Source organism: Heloderma suspectum, chromosome 1, assembly GCF_057233095.1.
Source record: "Heloderma suspectum isolate Gila_16-S chromosome 1, 16-S_ref, whole genome shotgun sequence".
Taxonomy (NCBI): Eukaryota; Metazoa; Chordata; class Lepidosauria; order Squamata; family Helodermatidae; genus Heloderma; species Heloderma suspectum.
Window position 1 is genome coordinate 106,143,701 of NC_139458.1, and position 16,151 is coordinate 106,159,851.

Sequence of the window (16,151 nt, forward strand, 5' to 3'; positions counted from 1 at the left end):
GGGGCTGTCCAAAGTGCTGGACACTGTCCCCAAAATGGGCTCAGGACCTTGGATAGTTCCGTTAGAGCTCTGGCTGGTTCTGACTGCAACCCAGAATGGATGCACAGTCCCACCGAAATCGGAACCACCAGGCTCCATTGGTCTTTTCCCGGCTCTTGCCCCGCACATGGAGGAGTTCACCCACGGTACTCAGGAACCGGAAGTCGCGCTAGGGAGCCGTTACTCTGCAGCCCCGTCTGCTGCTCGTCCCGGGCTCCGTTTCCTTCCGTCGGCGGGGAGGCGTGCGGGGCGGGCTCGGGTTCATGGCGGCCACGGGCGAGGTGGGCTCTGGAGTGACGACGGGACTGGGCCGAAGGAAAGCCTATGGCAAGGTAAGCGCCGGCGTGGAGCCGTCTGGAAGCAGGGGAAGGGCCGCGAGCCGGGCCGCCTTTGTCCCCGCCACGTTTTAGGGAAGTGAGTTTTTCCGATGAAGACATGGAGCTAAAGGGGGGATCCTGTGGTTTCGTTCTCCGCTTCGCAAGCGTGTCGGGGCCGGGAAGGCTTAAGGAAAGGATTATGTTTTGCCCTCCTGGGGTGTGGGGCGGGGACCTCGTGGCTTTGAAGCAGCCAAGCACTACAGTGTGATAAAAACGCCCCCGAACGCTCATAACGCTTGGACGACCACGTGGAAGGGGGAGAGCGCCAAGTATCCTTACTGCCTGCAAAGTGATTATACTCGATTTTATTCCCCGCGTTGTGATTTTAACAAGGCAAGAGTTATTTTCATGTTGGTAATTGTTGAATCGATATAGTTGGAGGAATTATAGATACATGGTTAATCTCACCCTTCTTCCAAAAAGCGCGGGATTGTTCTTTCCCCTCACAACAATCCTGTGGGGTAGCTTAGGCAGAGAGACGATGACTGGTATATCTAACTACCCATTAGAGATAACATTTACGGTAGCACCCCCACCTTTTTAAAAAGTTAGTTAAATGTTCCACCTTTCCCATGTAATAAGCTGCAGGGATGTCCCATGGAAGCATTCCAGGTCACAAAATCGTAATTTGGGATACATGATGCTATGGTAAGTTGGGAAAGATTAAGAAAGGGCAGAAAGTGTTGATATGTATAAGTGATCTCACTGCTTTGAAACATCAGCAGACAATAGTTTTTCAGAAACATGAATGCAGTACTGTAGAGTTGTCATTGCCGTGCTACACACAGTCAGTGTGTGTGTGTGTGTGTTTCACCTTGGTCAAACCAGTTTTTAGGTTTTACAAAGCAATCCCTAAGAAGTGTGACTGATTGTGCAGCAATACATGTGCATATATTTTGGGTGTGACAGCCATGAGCCCATTAGATATGTAAACAGATACGTGTGTACCCAAATGTGTGCGCGTATAGCCTTTAAGGAGGGGGTGCGGTGCAAACTCTCACATATAAATTTGAATAGGCTAAAGCTGCTTCAGTCTGGTTTAGTCACTTTTGCCACTCCATTTGTATGGAACTAATATGAGAGCCACTTTACACACTACATTCTTATGTGTACACCTAAGATGTTTTACTTATAAATGTGACAAGCATGGGTTTGCAAATATGCTTGCCAATCAGGTGTACCAGTCAGGAGACAGCCACTGGCTGTAACTCCTTGTTGAGTGTATAGTTGGTGGCAAACCTGGGTTTGTTGTGGTAACCTTAGGTTATTCAAGACCAACAGCTTCAATTAGGAAAACAGAGTAAGCTGGTTTGTTCCATGTTGTGAGGATCTCTCTCCCTGCTCCCATTACATTTTCATAGTTATCAGGGTATTGATGCTGAATCAGGACCAGTGCCACTTGAATTCGAAAAGGAAATTGCTCCTGTTGTAGCGCAGAAAGAATAATCTGTACAAGCCCATATGTTCTATTAGCTTTATATCTTTGTGTTGTGAAACTGTGTGCTTTGTACCCTTTCTGTCTCTGTAAAACGTTTTGCAGATGCCCAACTAAAGCCTGCTTTGCTTTAATATTTGTCTGTAATATGCTGTAATTGCTGGTTTCCAGGTTAAATTCAAGTAAGTGGAACATAAAATCTATCCCAGCTGTATGGCCAGAGATACAATCAGTAATGGTGGGGAGCTTTTCCCACCTCTCCCTTTTCTTTTGTTTTCATGTGATTGCCTGGCTCAGAGATGTTTGCTGCTTTTGTCCATTCCTCTAAGTGCGCTCCTAATTCTGCTTCATCCTCTAAATGTGTCACTGGGTTATGAACAAGGGATCCACAGATTGCAGCTGGACTTGGTAGCTGGCAATAATTTTACTAACCAGCAGTAATATACAAAGCCTTTGAACATATGCAGAGGGCTTCTTCCTACTGGGTAAGTGCAGTTTGCCCCCCATTCGATGAGAGAGGCTTATAGGGTAGATGGCATGGCCTCCCCAGGCTTGAACCCCTGCCCTGTTCTTTTTGAAATTAAACACTGCCTCTACCTCCATTGCAAGTATACTGTACAAAACCAAAGAACATAATTCACCCAAACGTTCCAGTCCTAATTTTTCCCGACTCCCGTCTAGAAGCTCTCCACAAAAATGCTTCCCCTTCATCCTCTGCAACTCTCCCCTTGTCTTAGGCTGGCTCTCTATTCTTTGTAGCTGCCCCTACACGAGTCCTCATTTGTATCCTCCTTAACATGAGTGCTCCTGTTCAGAATTCCAGCCAGTCATGCCCTCCCACCAAAATAGTTTAAACTGTGGCGGAATCAAGCAGGCCAAGTCACTCCCCACCCCTGGTTTTCCATTTTTCTTTTCCATCTGGGGGGAACTTTTGTTTTGTCCTGCTGCGTACATTAAGTTTCAGCTGAGCATACAGATACCTCTTGTTTCTCAGTAGCCCCTGTTTTGACTCCAATCCTGTCAGCACTCAATCATCCAACTTTGCTTTTGTACAGAACAGGTGGGACCTGCCTCACAATGTTGCAGTATCTCCTCAGCCCCTGAGAAGGGTGTTCTTTTCAAGGCGTCAGACAGCCCGGAACAGAAGCCTTGTAGCTCTGTTCATACTTTTGAGGGGGAAGTGGGCACTTTCAGCAGTACGGTACTGGTAAAGAACACCATGTCCCACCCCCACTCCTTCCCCATTGTCATATATAGTGTTAGAGAGCTGCCAAACCCAAACCAGAGCATTTTATAACTATATAATGGGTGTGTGCATGCAGTTCTTTTCCTCCTAACATGTTGTGTTTCAGCAGCTTTCAGCTGTTGGTGGACTCACACTAGCTCTGTTCAGGCTTTATGCCTGAGGAGTTGCAACCCATGTAGAGGCCAAAGGGCTGTGCTCGCTGGTGCCATCCCAGTGTCCATGAGAGCCCTGACCCTCCCCATCCCAAACCTCCCTCTGTCGAGTGGAGCATCTGAAGGTGACTTCCATCTGCATTCAATTGACATGAGAAACCTCTGTGTGATCAGGAGCCCTGATAAAACATGTCATCCATGCTTTGTGCTGAGGCTTTATGTGTATTCAGCTGAACAAACATTTTTTAAAAACCTTCAGGTATTCCTGTTCAACATGGGGTAGAGTGGATGGGGATGGGGCCAATGTATGCACCTCAGTGCCCCTATATGTCTTGCAATAACACCTGAACAGGACTACTGTCTTTCTGACCCCACTTTTTTAGACCCCTTTTCCCTCTCTCTGCTATCAGCAGTCTAAATCCTGCAAGCTTACCAGTGCTTTTCAGGCTATTCGGGCTTTTCTTTACAAATCCTTTTCTTTCAATGTGCAGATGTATTTACCTCCATTGGGAGCTCTGCTGATTATGTAGAAACCACTATCTTGTTTTTGAATGCTCTCCTTTTGTTTCCGAACAGAGAGGCACTCAGTCACCTGAGTTCACTAATAGAGGGAACAAGTGAAACCTGCAACAAAATTTTGCTGCATGAAGCCAGCCATGCCCTCTTCCAGGATACCCCATTCCAGTCTTCCCTAACCTGGAGCCCTCCAGGTGTTAGAATACAACTCCCATAATCCCACCAGCCATGCATCCCCCATGGCCAGTGGTCATTCTGGCTGGGGATGATAGGATTTGTGGTCCAACACATCCGAAGGGCACCCGTTTGGGGAAGGCTGTTCCATTCCATTCTCTCTTCTCTTCCCCTCCTTCCAGTTTTTCACCAACAGACATAAAGCATTCTGTGGCTACTGAGCATGGTTAGTCCTTATTGGGTTGTTTTCTTTGTGGCTTCTTTCCCTAAATATTTTTTATACTTTTGCAAAACTTGGTATGCCGATATCTCCCTCCTGCTTCTCGGTGGCTGTTGATACTTGTCAGCCAAGTTCGCTGTTACATGGAGTGATGATAGTGGCACTTCTTTTTGAAAGGGAAAAATACAGCACGTATTTATTTATTACATTTCTATACCGCCCAATAGCCAAAGCTCTCTACTGGTGGCATACTGCTCCCCAGTTCACCAGCATTAAATGCATGGTCTAAATGACTACTTGTAGACTCCTGCCTATGGGATATCTATAGCCCACTAAGAGACTGGGCACTTCCTTTGCCTGTAACTGTGGGAGGAGTTTCCTCAAGGTAGCTTCAGTCCACCTGTTCAGTTTAATCCACTGCCAGCTTTGTGTTGTAGCTGAATCTGTACATAATGGTTTCCTGCCCCTCCATAGGCCCTTTCCAGAAAACTTTCTGCCACCCCATGATGCTGTGGACAAGGCCCTGGTCTTAACTGCAGGCTCCCTTCCCTGCAGCTCCTTGTAAACAACTGCTTGCCTGAGACCAACACCAGATTCATCTCTATGGGAACAGCACAACCTTTTGCGGCAGCCCAGGCAGTGTTTGGCTGTGGATGCACCTGATCTCATCTGATCTCGGAAGCTAAGCAGGGTCAGCCCTGGTTAGTACTTGGAGGGGAGACTCCCTCAGAATCAGGCTTCCTGCATTGAGCAGGAGGTTGGACTCGATGGTCTTGTAGGCCCCTTCCAACCCTATGATTCTATGTGGTTAGTGCAACATGTTGCATTAACCAGTGTAAATTCTTGACCTCATTCTGCTTCCCAACACACACACACACTCTTCAATATACAAGTTGAAACTGAGTGTGGCATGAACCATTTGATTTAACTTACATTGAAATGCTCCTTTACTTCCAAGCTCCTCAATCAAATTAGGCAATAATTAAAAACAATACCTTTGCATAAAACATATCTAAAGGTAGTCAATTTTTAACATTAAAATTATAATTTAAAAACAAGTATCTCAGATTTGTAGCAGCAAACGGAAATACAACTGCATCCTTAAAAGGACTGTCCACCTAAAGACCTTTCATTGGACCAGAATCTTTCCAATAATTCTTGTTGTCCAACAGATAGTTGCCTTGTTAATAGTTGTTCACCGGCCAATCATTCTCCCCCTTCCCTCAGTTCACTTGCTTACCCCCTGGTGTCATTTCTTACCCCTTGTTCCCCACAGCCAAACTCATCTGCTGCCAAGGCCAGGAAGGTAGAGAGCAGAGAAAGGGAAGAGATCATGGGTGTGAACTCACAATAGCATCTGTTTCTCGGCTGACTGCCCTAGTTTCAAAGGGGTAGGACAGAGGCAGCTAGACTAATGCAGTGGCAGGTGAGAAATTGGGGGGAATCAAGTGGGGAGGAAAAGTTAATATAGTTTCCTATTTGGTGCCTTGCTTAGGAATTACTGCTCATTCCAAGGAAACAGACATCTGGCAAACAGCACCTGCCCCTTCAAGCTAAATCCCACAGTGCTTTACTTACTAAAGTTTAGTATGTCAGCATTTACATAGCGCTGAAGTGGTCATCGAAATACCCACACGTGATGAAGTATCTGAGCACTTTCAGTAGCGGTTGCCTGTGTCTTGAGATTGTGTTGAAGCACTCGTGCAGCCTGTTCACCAAAGGCAAAACTGCAGTGTGGATTGATGCAGGTCACATGCTGACATTCTGAAGAAACTGAAAATACCAAACAAGAAGAAACTGTCCATTAAAGATGCAATTCTAGGTGTGTAGGAGAAACATGCCAGTTATCAATAATGAAGAATGTGATCCTGAAGTTGCTGCTGTTTCTCCTTCTTCTCTTCCATCTTGTCCCCAAGTCAGAGTGATGCCCATGTAGTGTCTCCTCCCTCTTTCCTTCTCTTCATAAACACCAGCAGTTTTTTCTTGCTTTCTCAGTAATACCACCTGCTATGTTTTTAATGAGCATTTCATAGGACATCAGCACTTTATCTTCTACGTTCCACACCTACATGAAATTAATGCAATATCCTTGGCATCTTCTATTAATAATATTTGCCCACTATCATACCTCACTTAAAATATGCTTCATCAGAGCTGAGCAAAACTGAAGCTTCAGATGTTGCAACATTCATAATTGTGAAATGTTGCCAATGACAACAGTTTTCAAACCTTGTCCCTGTCATTTTAAACTGGGTCTGGATACCTTTTTATACACCTTTTTTCTGTTCCAAATGGATTTAGAATATTAGCAGGTCTCTAGATCTGCAAAGTAGTACACCATCAGTTAAAATTATTAAGCAGTTAAATAATAGTTTTCTGTTTGTCTTTTTCATTTCTATTAAAATATATGGTCACTGAACAAAAAACATTACAACCGATCTGTTAGATTAAGCTCCCGAAGTGAAATTTTTCAGAATGGAGTCAAATACTTGTAGAGAGGCTGGAATCTGTTTGTTCTGTGTATCAAGTTTCTACAAAGTCCTGAGCTAGAATAGAGAATGCAAAATATAATACCGCATGAGAAATAAGACAAAGAATTAAAACATCCCCAGACATAAGTGCACATATCATTTTGGTTTAGGCCCCAAAGCAGGGTCTTCAAGAACGCAAGAGGAATAGACTCAAAGTAGACTCTAGTTAGGTTCTAGAGTACTGATTGCAAGTCTCCACTACACACTTGGACTTTTGAGGGAAACCTCATCTTGACCTCTTGTCCTCCTGAATGAAAAGCTGCTCTAGAAGGTTACAAGCATCCAAAGTGATCTGAGGTTGAAGCCGGAAGGACAATTTGTTGTAGTTCCTGTGCATGTGCAGAAGCGTTTATATGCATACCGGGAGTTCTTTGGATCATGAGCTGTGAGTATATTTGAGACAAGTTCTGTAGGAATAGGAAGCTACCTTATACTCAGTCAGACCATTGGTCCATCTAGCCCAGTACTGTCGACACTGACTGGCAGCAGCGGCTCTCCAGGGTTTCAGGCAGGATTCCTTCATAGCCCTACCTGGAGATATTGGGGATTGAACCCAGGACCTTCTGCATGCCAGCCATGTGCTATAGCCCCTCCAATACCCACGACTGTTGTGATGCTAGTGTTTTGTTTTGTTTTTAAGAACTACATCCTAGTTATTCAGAATAAAATATCAGTTTCGCCTTCTAAAAACATCAGTCATAACATAAACACATACAATTCTTGCTTTGTGGAGAAGAAAAGCTGCAGGGGTGGGGGGGGGTTAACTGGTCTGCTTTGGAGCATGTCTGCTGTTAGATACCATAGATATCTGTAATGTTGATTGTGGCTTCACAGCTTCTGCATTTTGGCTTTGCTTCCGCCATCCTTCTTGCCAACTCTAGCTATTACTCCTGCTTGAATATATAATTCTATGAACTGCCATTAGAAAATGTAAATTTAGATTTTCTTATGGCTGCTCCTGCTTTAAGAAGAATAATGGAAGTGGTGTGAAGATGCACCTCTAATGTGGGAAATAGTCTGCTGCATATCTCACTACCATATTCAGTAAAATATGTTTGAGATGTCTGTTCCCAAGGTACAAAGACACATGTTACAACTACTTCCACTCATACAAATTATGCACAGGAAAATAACGAGAGGTGTCCATTAGAATATGTTCCTTGGACATCTTGTTTAATATTGTTATCAGTATAAGTTTTAGGTTAATATAATGATCTCAACTTTTTACCACAAAATCGTACGATTTTCCATCAGGTCGGTTGCCAGATTCTTCTGCGTAAGTAGAAGACTCACTAATTTGCTAACAACTTGACATCCTGTTTTTGAACAAATAAAGTTTACCATGTTTGGGGGGAAGCCCTAGATTCTTAATGCCAACAATCACACTAACACAAATATCCATTATTGGCCTGGCACTCTTACCAGTGAGCATCCTGAAATATCAGAAAGCCTGAGGTTTGTGTCACTGTAGCTACTAAAGCACCTCTCATTTGGCAAAGAGAAGCCAATCCATCTGGCTCCGCTCTCAGCTTCCTTCATTTCCACTTCTTGAGGCTAGTGCGAAGTTATACCAGTCTCTGGCATTCCTTTGGTCTGTGAAAGCCTATAAGATGGCTTCTTAAATGGGATGGCAGTTACTTCATGCATGGAATCTGATGGAAACTCCTGTGCTAGTGCACTCCAGCTGTAGCAGCACCCACCCTCTGGAAAACCCTCCCCCATTCAGTTTGGGAGGCAGAAAATGTGGCATCTTTCAAGTGCCTCCTAAAAACACACCTTTTCACCCTGGCTTTCCCTGGGTTGTAACTGCTGTTTTACATAAAATGTAAAACCTGATTGGGTTTTACTTTGGTTTTACATGCTACTTTTAAAGTCTTATGTTTTATTGTGTTGTATTTTATTGTTTTAATCATTGTGAACTGCCTAGAAGCCTCAGCTGTTGGGCAGTATATAAATGGAATAAATACATAAAATAAATTGAGAATTCTAGTTTCTAGACTTAAACATTACAGTAGGACAGGGCCAGATCTAAAGTTTAGGCCCCAAGTTCCTCTTCTGTACACAAAATTTGTATGATTGTCTACAATGTTTTTAAAAAGACAAAAGTTGCCTGCAAAAAGAACTGCATAATTCAGCTGCATCCCTGAAACAATAATAAGCGTACGGGACATACGACTTGAACATTAATGTTAGGGTTGATGTTGTTTTGGATCTAGTTGAAAACAAAGGTATGCAGCATGAATCTCACTTACTTCACTGCTTTCTCCAGGATAATCCTCGTAACAGCTGCTAAAGACGACAAAGACAAATGTAGACAATGAAATATATTTTACTGGTCAAGTAAAATGGATCCATGTTCAGTTGGAAATGAGCTGCAAGCTAGCAGTGATTGCCATAAAACATACTTTACCTGTCACACTGGCTTCAAGACTAAGCAAGAATTATCATCAACTGATCTGTTACTCCTTCAGCTTAGGACTGGGATAACTCTTTCAGAGAACCATACAATCTGCTTCCATCATGCTAAGGTTTACCTTGATAGATATGAAGACTTGCAAAAGTCATGTTGTGATCCTTTTAATATGCACAAAAAACGTTCAAGGAAAAACTTGCATGCAATTGACATAGATGATGCAACTTTTCTAAGTGCCAAGTTTGGACGGCAGTTTATACCTGGCTGGAAGCTTTGTCCAAAATGTACACAGATAATAAATGGAAATGCAGAGGTTGATTCTGAAGACCGTCAGCGAAGGAGACTTGATACAGACGTATGTATATGGGACCATTTTTTTCACCTATCTAAATATTGGACTAAGGCTGCAATCCTGTGCACATTTAGATGGGAGTAAGCCCCATTGAAAAAGCTGGCACATACTTCTGAGTAAATGTACCAAGGGACTGGGCTGCACAGAAAGTATAGTATAACTACATTTTTTTAAAACCCTCTTAAATACCAATGGTATTTAAGGTATTCTGCAGTTCCCACATGTATGATCATCACTCAGTAAGTGCAACATAAAAAATGTGCATGTGTGAAACAGCCTTTACAAATCAAACACCAAAAATGGAGCTTTCATGTGACCTCACATCATGTCAGATCCAATAACGGTCAATGGAGTATGACCATATCCAGCTGCAAGCCCTCACATGATATATTATGCATGTATGAATCAGCCCTAGTCCTGTGGAAGAGAGACCATTACTTTACATAAGAATGGGGAGACAGTGTTCAGTTTAGTAAGCCAAAGCCTGCACAAGCCTTTTTCCCCACACATGCAGCCCCTTCACATGAGCAGGCAAAACAAACTAGGAAGTCTTCAATTAACTGTAGCTTCCTGTTTTATCTGAACCTGGAAATGGTGATTAACAGCTGTTGAACAAGCCAGGATATTAAACTAAAGTTGGTTTAATATCCTAGCTTGTTCAACAGCTGTTAGCCATAGTTACCAAGTGGCTCATGCTTATATCAGGTTACTAAGCGGAGATATGATCACCTGAACTCCTCCATAGTAAGGAGAAGTGAATTCATAGCAGCGCAGTCAAGGTGAGACCTCAACATGTTTTGTGAAATCAGTGGAGCCTAGTCTACAAATTCAGCAGAACAAGGTGTAAGAGTCTTGATGGCTTGGAGTGGATTGTACTACTTCAGACTGCAGGTGGTGGAACACATTTTTTTAAATGTTCCCCTGTGTAAAATGCTCCTTGAAAATGTAAAAAAAAAAAAACCCTCCCACACATCAGGGAGACGGATTCTAGTTTAGCTGCTTCTTCTTAGGCTACTGTTCTACTCTCAGGATATACTTTGCAAGGTGGAGCGTTCAGAAATGTGATCTGTTACTTGCAGTCTAAAGTGGTACACTTCCCAGGAATACTTATAGAACTTGATAGAGGAGGTTATCTATTTCAAGCAGTAAAGAGCACCATAATGTAAATTATACGTCTTTGGACTGAAGTTGTTCTCCAGCTTTGCAGTACTCAACATACTGCAGCTAAATTTTGGAAAGGGAAGTCAAGACAAAACTGACAAAGTGCCCTGTTTACTTATTAAAGTAGCAATTCACTATTTCTGTTTCTTTTAACTTGTATCAATGAGGATATACTCATGGTCAACTTATCTGCTCCATAAGAAAATACCTTTGCTTCTTTTTTTTTAACTTTCCTTACCACTCCTCTTCCTGATCTAGAGTCACCTTATGAGCAACATAGAGGCACAAACAAGTGATGTTGTTAACAAGACATGGGGGATGTAGCTTTATACCACAATGTGTAGCAGTCACTTGTTCACATTTTTATATAGCCCTGTAATTGCCATTGATCAAGAGCAACTCACAGTGGGTACCCTGTTCATGGAAACAGGCATATGATTTAACCATTCCCCCCTCCTTATATTTATGTGCTCAGCATCTGTAGGAAATTCTACTAGGTGGGAGTTTGTAACACTTGGCCTCAGCTTTCTACCTGCCTTTTATGTGAGATGTGACAACGCCTTAACTTGATTAGCAGTGGCATATGTATTAAGCTTTGTGTTGCTGGTTCAAATGAAATTGTCTGTATTTCTTCAGGGGCGTACAGCAAAGGCCTTGAAGTCCTTACAGTTTGCTAATCCAGGACGGCATACTGGATTTGCTCCAGAAGCAAACAAAAGAGAAAAAAGAAGGCTGCAAACAAAAAGCACATCCATTAATTCAGACAGGTGGGTTTTCTGCACTGATTACGCTCATCCTTGCTTTCGTACCCTTGTTGGGGAAAAGTCTTACTTGCATCTGGACTATGCTTCAGATCTGCTTGAGATGATAGAATCTTTTTTGAGTGCTTGATAACATTTTTTTTATGCCCCAAAGTGGGCTCTAAATAAACCAATCCAATATGTTCTTTGGCATGATATGTATTGAATCAGGGAAAAGAGTACTTCACTGAGAAGGAAGGTGAATGCTGATTAGGCTTGTCCACAGTAGCATTAGACTCCTTTTGGCTACTACTTATGACATTACCATAGCCAAGTTAGGCATTCTTTCTCCCTATTCCTCCCATCGCCACCTCATCGCCACCAAATCCCTGGAGTAGATTAGCAAGGTTCCAGTCACCTTTGTTACTTTTGTCTGGTTATCAAGTTTTTAAGGCTGGATTGGGGTTGCAGCAACCAAAGCAATTTGGGAGAAAATCTCTGAAAATATTAGGTCTGTCTCCAGCCAATATTTATCTGTGAATATACTGGTTTTTCCCCTGGCAACTGTACATCAACTTTGTGCCCATGTACATTTGCCCCAGTAGATCTGTTTTGTGACAGTAGATCTGTTTTGCAGCCTGGATTGATTTGGGGTTTAGGGTTGCAGCAGTGGGATCAGTATTGACTGATCCTACTTCATGACCCCACCTCCCTCTTTTAATTTTTTTTTTAAAGTAAGAAAGTGACTGTGACTGCTGAAATGCACTTTCAGGAGTACAATAATAGGGAGAAAAAAACACCCTTTTTGGTCTCTGGGAGCTGCAATGCAAATAATTTGGACAGTGTGAACAAAGGAGTGAAGCCAGTTCGCAACTGGCTCAGTAAATTGCTTACACTTGCATAATTTCTTGAGTAGGTGTAACAAGAGGTTTCAAGATTGCACTACCTTCACTGCTGTCCATTACAAATGCCATTGTGCTCTGGGAAACAACCTTTAGTGTTATCAAGCATGAAAGTGTTTCTTACATCACTTCCCTCCTCAGTATCCTAGCTAAGTTTCCTCTTAGAATGTCCTTAAAACGCTGACAGCCGAATTCTGCTAAGAATTTGCCTGAATTGGTAAGCACCAAAACACTGTCTAAAATGATTTGTTTTGTTGCTTTTCTAAATCAGTTCTAACTAAATAATTAAAACTAAGTTCATGGTGCTAAAGAATTAAAATAGTTCCTTGAAAGTCTTTTAAAGTACACTTAATACTAAATGTGTTTAGGATTGCAACCAGAGGTTCTGTATGTTGGTCGTGGCATTTTAGTATGAAACAGTGACACAGTCTTGTCTTATGAACTCTTTATGCCAGTGCCAAAATAACCTGCACTAGGATTATTCTGTTAATACTAGCATATGAATACATAGTAAGGAAGAGAGCTCTGCTTCGTGTTGGAACAAATAATACGGATCTAACTATATCAGATATATTCTTTAATAGTGAGACAAAAAGCTACTCCCCTATATTGTAGCACCCATATGGAAGCCACCAAGAAACATTTTCATGTGGTGCGGACCTCAGGTTACCACTTGGAGCAGATCTATTGCATGGAGAAACTCTCATGTTTTAGGGCTGGTTAATATGCCAAACTGCGTGTATATGTAATGGCTTCTGCATAGACTCGAATCTTCCAGTGGTCGCTTAGCAGCCTCCTTGTGGATGACTCATCGCTTTTAGATCTACCACTTCTCAGCATAAGGGAATTAACCAGAGTAAATGTAACTATCAAGAGCTTTAAACTGAATTGTCAGTGACTTAAAATGGAGGATCTACGATTACAAATTGCTGTTAATTGTGCTCTTTTTCTTCTCCAGGCAATTAATACCCGCAAAGAGCAAAGTATACGATAGCCAAGGACTTCTGCTTTATAGTGGGATAGACCTCTGTGACTGTCTTGATGAAGATTGCCTGGGATGTTTCTATGCTTGTCCCAAGTGTAGTTCCAGCAAGTGTGGACCTGAGTGCCGCTGTGATCGCAAGTGGCTGTATGAGCAAATTGAGATAGAAGGAGGGGAAATCATTCGCAATAAGCAAGTGGGATAGCCTATATGTCATTTGAGCACAGACATTCTAAAGATTTTCACATATAAAAATGCATAGAATTTCTTCAGATTTCCAGTTAGTGTTCAATGTGATATATGTGAAGACTGTATGTCAAAGTTAATTACACCTCATTGTCATCCCTAAAGAAACAAAACTAGAACATTACTTGATGATCTGAGAATTTATTAATGGACAAATGGATTAACAGGAATAGTATTAGCCATGTACTCTGTAGAGAGAATACTTTTCCCATGCATTTCCCCTCTTTGCACATAGGAAAAATCCAGGATTGCCAATTTCAAAAATGTGACCACTACTTCAGACACTTTAAGCTCTAGCAGCCATGACCAGTATTGGCACTTGGTAGATTGGCAGTTTGATAAATTTTATGTTGCATGGTGGTTACAAAATATAAATGTCAAACTGAGGCTTTTAAGAAGATGACACATTTTCATTTTTTCAATAAAAAATAAGAATTATTGGCCCATTTCAAAAGCGCAAATATTTGGGATGGCTTTTTCAAATCTGAATGCAAAGGAATTCTAACCTATGCTTTCAATAGTATTTCACTGCTTGTGATGAGAGGAAAGCAATTATCAAAGATGTAACTTCAGACAGCATTTATGATATGAAGTCACTGCTTGAGGACTTTATAGTTGAGTCTCTAGGCAACCTTACAGAGAACTTCTCGGCTGAAATACGATAGTCCTCTCTAGCTTTTGAGAAACAGACAAGTTATTTACTTGAATGTAAATGATATGAGCACAACTAGGGAGACCAGAATCTTGTATTATAAATGTCGTAATCATTGTTCTTCGCAAGGATATAGGACAACCTCACATGTCCTCAAATTAAGAATATTGCTAATAGAATCTAAGGTTAGAACAGGGCTATTTTTGTAGTTTTGACACCTCAGGGAGTAAGGCAGGGGTAAGCAACATGGTGACCTCCATATATTTTGGACCGCAACTCCCATAATGCCTGACCAGTGGCCATGTTGGCTGGGACTTATGGGAGTTGTAGTCTAAAACATCTGGAGGGCACCACATTGCCTACCCCTGGAGTACAGGATCATAACTGTGTAAATGAGACCTGGTCAGGATAGCTGACCACCATTTGAAAGTAGGGCTAAGACCATAGATTATGTGTAAAACATAGAAGGTTGCTCTAAATATTATGCCTGGAGCTTAATTTGACTTTGCTCATGGCAAGAAATTTATCCTGTTACCTGTTCTGACCTAGAAAAGCAAATTGTAATGGAAAGCAAATAAGCTGGTGGCGTTCTGTCATTGGAAACTAGAGGAGGTGGAATTCAATCCATAGCTTTTAATCTAAAATTCCATAGGTGCTCTGATTTGCACATGTGGAGCTGCTCCTTGCTTGATGTAGAAAAAAATGTGCATGTGGATGATCTCCAAGAACACTGGAATATATACAAGGAGCCACTGGATTGGGGCAATAGTGTGTCACTTCAGTATACGTATATAGAAACCATTTCATTGTCACCTATAACAATATATGACCAAACATTACTAAAATAATTTGATATCACTTGCATTTTAATTTAGTTAAATATTACTTCTTGGCTAGAGTTATGTCATATCTAAATTAATTGTGCCCAGCCGCTAGCAAATTCTTATAAAGAGAAGTTCACAGTAGGAAGGCTTATTAAATTTTAAAACTGCTCTACCTGGCATCTCATTTTCATAAAAAGAACATGTTGCTTCATGTCTAAATCAATCCAGAAGCCACAGTATGGCAATACTGTTTTTAGGACCAACCAAAATGTCACACAGTCATTATTGCTCAATAGTAAAGGTATTACTATGGCTTCTAGATATTTTCTAGTGGACCATCATGGCTGTCTACAATTTTTATACATCCAAATCAATATGGGCTTAACATTAAAAAACTTTAGAATGTTTTGAGAAACTTTGTTTGAGTTAGGGAGCAATCCTATGGCCACTAGACACTGTCTAGAGGGCCATAGGATATGCTGATTTCCGGGAACCGACCTTGGAGCCCGACTCTGGGGTCGGTTCCCGGAAAACTGACCTCGACCCCTCGTCCACGCTGCCTCGGAGGCAGCGCGGAGAAGCCCCGTCCTCCGTGCTCAAAAGAGGAGCACGGAGCAACTGAAAAGGGATGTTCCGGGGCAGGGAGAGCAGAGCTGCACGTACGACATATACAGTGTGTCATATGGCAGCTTCCTCTCCCGGTCGGCCCCACCACCACCACTAGACAGTCGAAAATGGCTGTCTAGCGAAAAATACCGAGGCAGGAGAGGTGCGGAGGGAATGATCCCCCCCCCCCGTGCCTCTCCTGCCTTGCTTTGGATAGGTGGTCTCCTCCAAGTTCGGAGGTGGCCGCCTATCTAGTTAGTATTGCGCCCTTAATGGATTTCATATATTGATATAATATATCATGACAGTGAAGGTCATGTAGATATGTACAAAAATTGGCCATCACTTAAAACTGTTTACCAGCCTGCCTAACTGCCGGCAAGCTATTTGAACAGATTAAATTTTTAGTCTCTTGGAAGTAGCAAAGGCTACAATATGATAAAAAATTTTGCAACTGTTTTACACAAAATAAAATCAGTTATACTTTTTGGTATTGGCAGATACATATCTGCAAGCTGTATTGCTGCACACTATCGTATACAATTCTGTTGATGTTAATTTTTGTGTTAAATTGGTAAGGATG

The 16,151-nt window shown here is 42.0% G+C and overlaps 1 protein-coding gene across 2 annotated transcripts; it reads left to right on the top strand.

Annotated features, from left to right (window-relative positions):
• The first annotated feature begins 281 nt into the window (after positions 1–281).
• On the top strand, positions 282–15,153 carry ARL14EP (ARF like GTPase 14 effector protein). Of its 2 annotated transcripts, none has more exons than XM_084852855.1 (4): positions 282–749; positions 8,960–9,458; positions 11,253–11,383; positions 13,217–15,153. In XM_084852855.1, the coding sequence occupies exons 2-4, from the start codon at positions 9,036–9,038 to the stop codon at positions 13,443–13,445; spliced, it is 783 nt and encodes a 260-aa protein (XP_084708981.1). In that variant the 5' UTR covers positions 282–749; positions 8,960–9,035; the 3' UTR covers positions 13,446–15,153. The 2 variants fall into 2 exon arrangements, with proteins under 2 accessions (XP_084708981.1, XP_084708974.1); XM_084852848.1 differs by having other exon boundaries at positions 282–371; positions 13,217–15,151.
• The last annotated feature ends 998 nt before the right edge of the window (positions 15,154–16,151 follow it).

Coding starts and splice junctions, on each gene's coding strand:
- ARL14EP (XM_084852855.1), top strand. CDS start 9,036: ATGGATCCATGTTCAGTTGGAAATGAGCTGCAAGCTAGCAGTGATTGC. Junction 9,459..11,252: donor GAAGGAGACTTGATACAGAC/GTATGTATATGG, acceptor GTATTTCTTCAG/GGGCGTACAGCAAAGGCCTT. Junction 11,384..13,216: donor ACATCCATTAATTCAGACAG/GTGGGTTTTCTG, acceptor TTTCTTCTCCAG/GCAATTAATACCCGCAAAGA.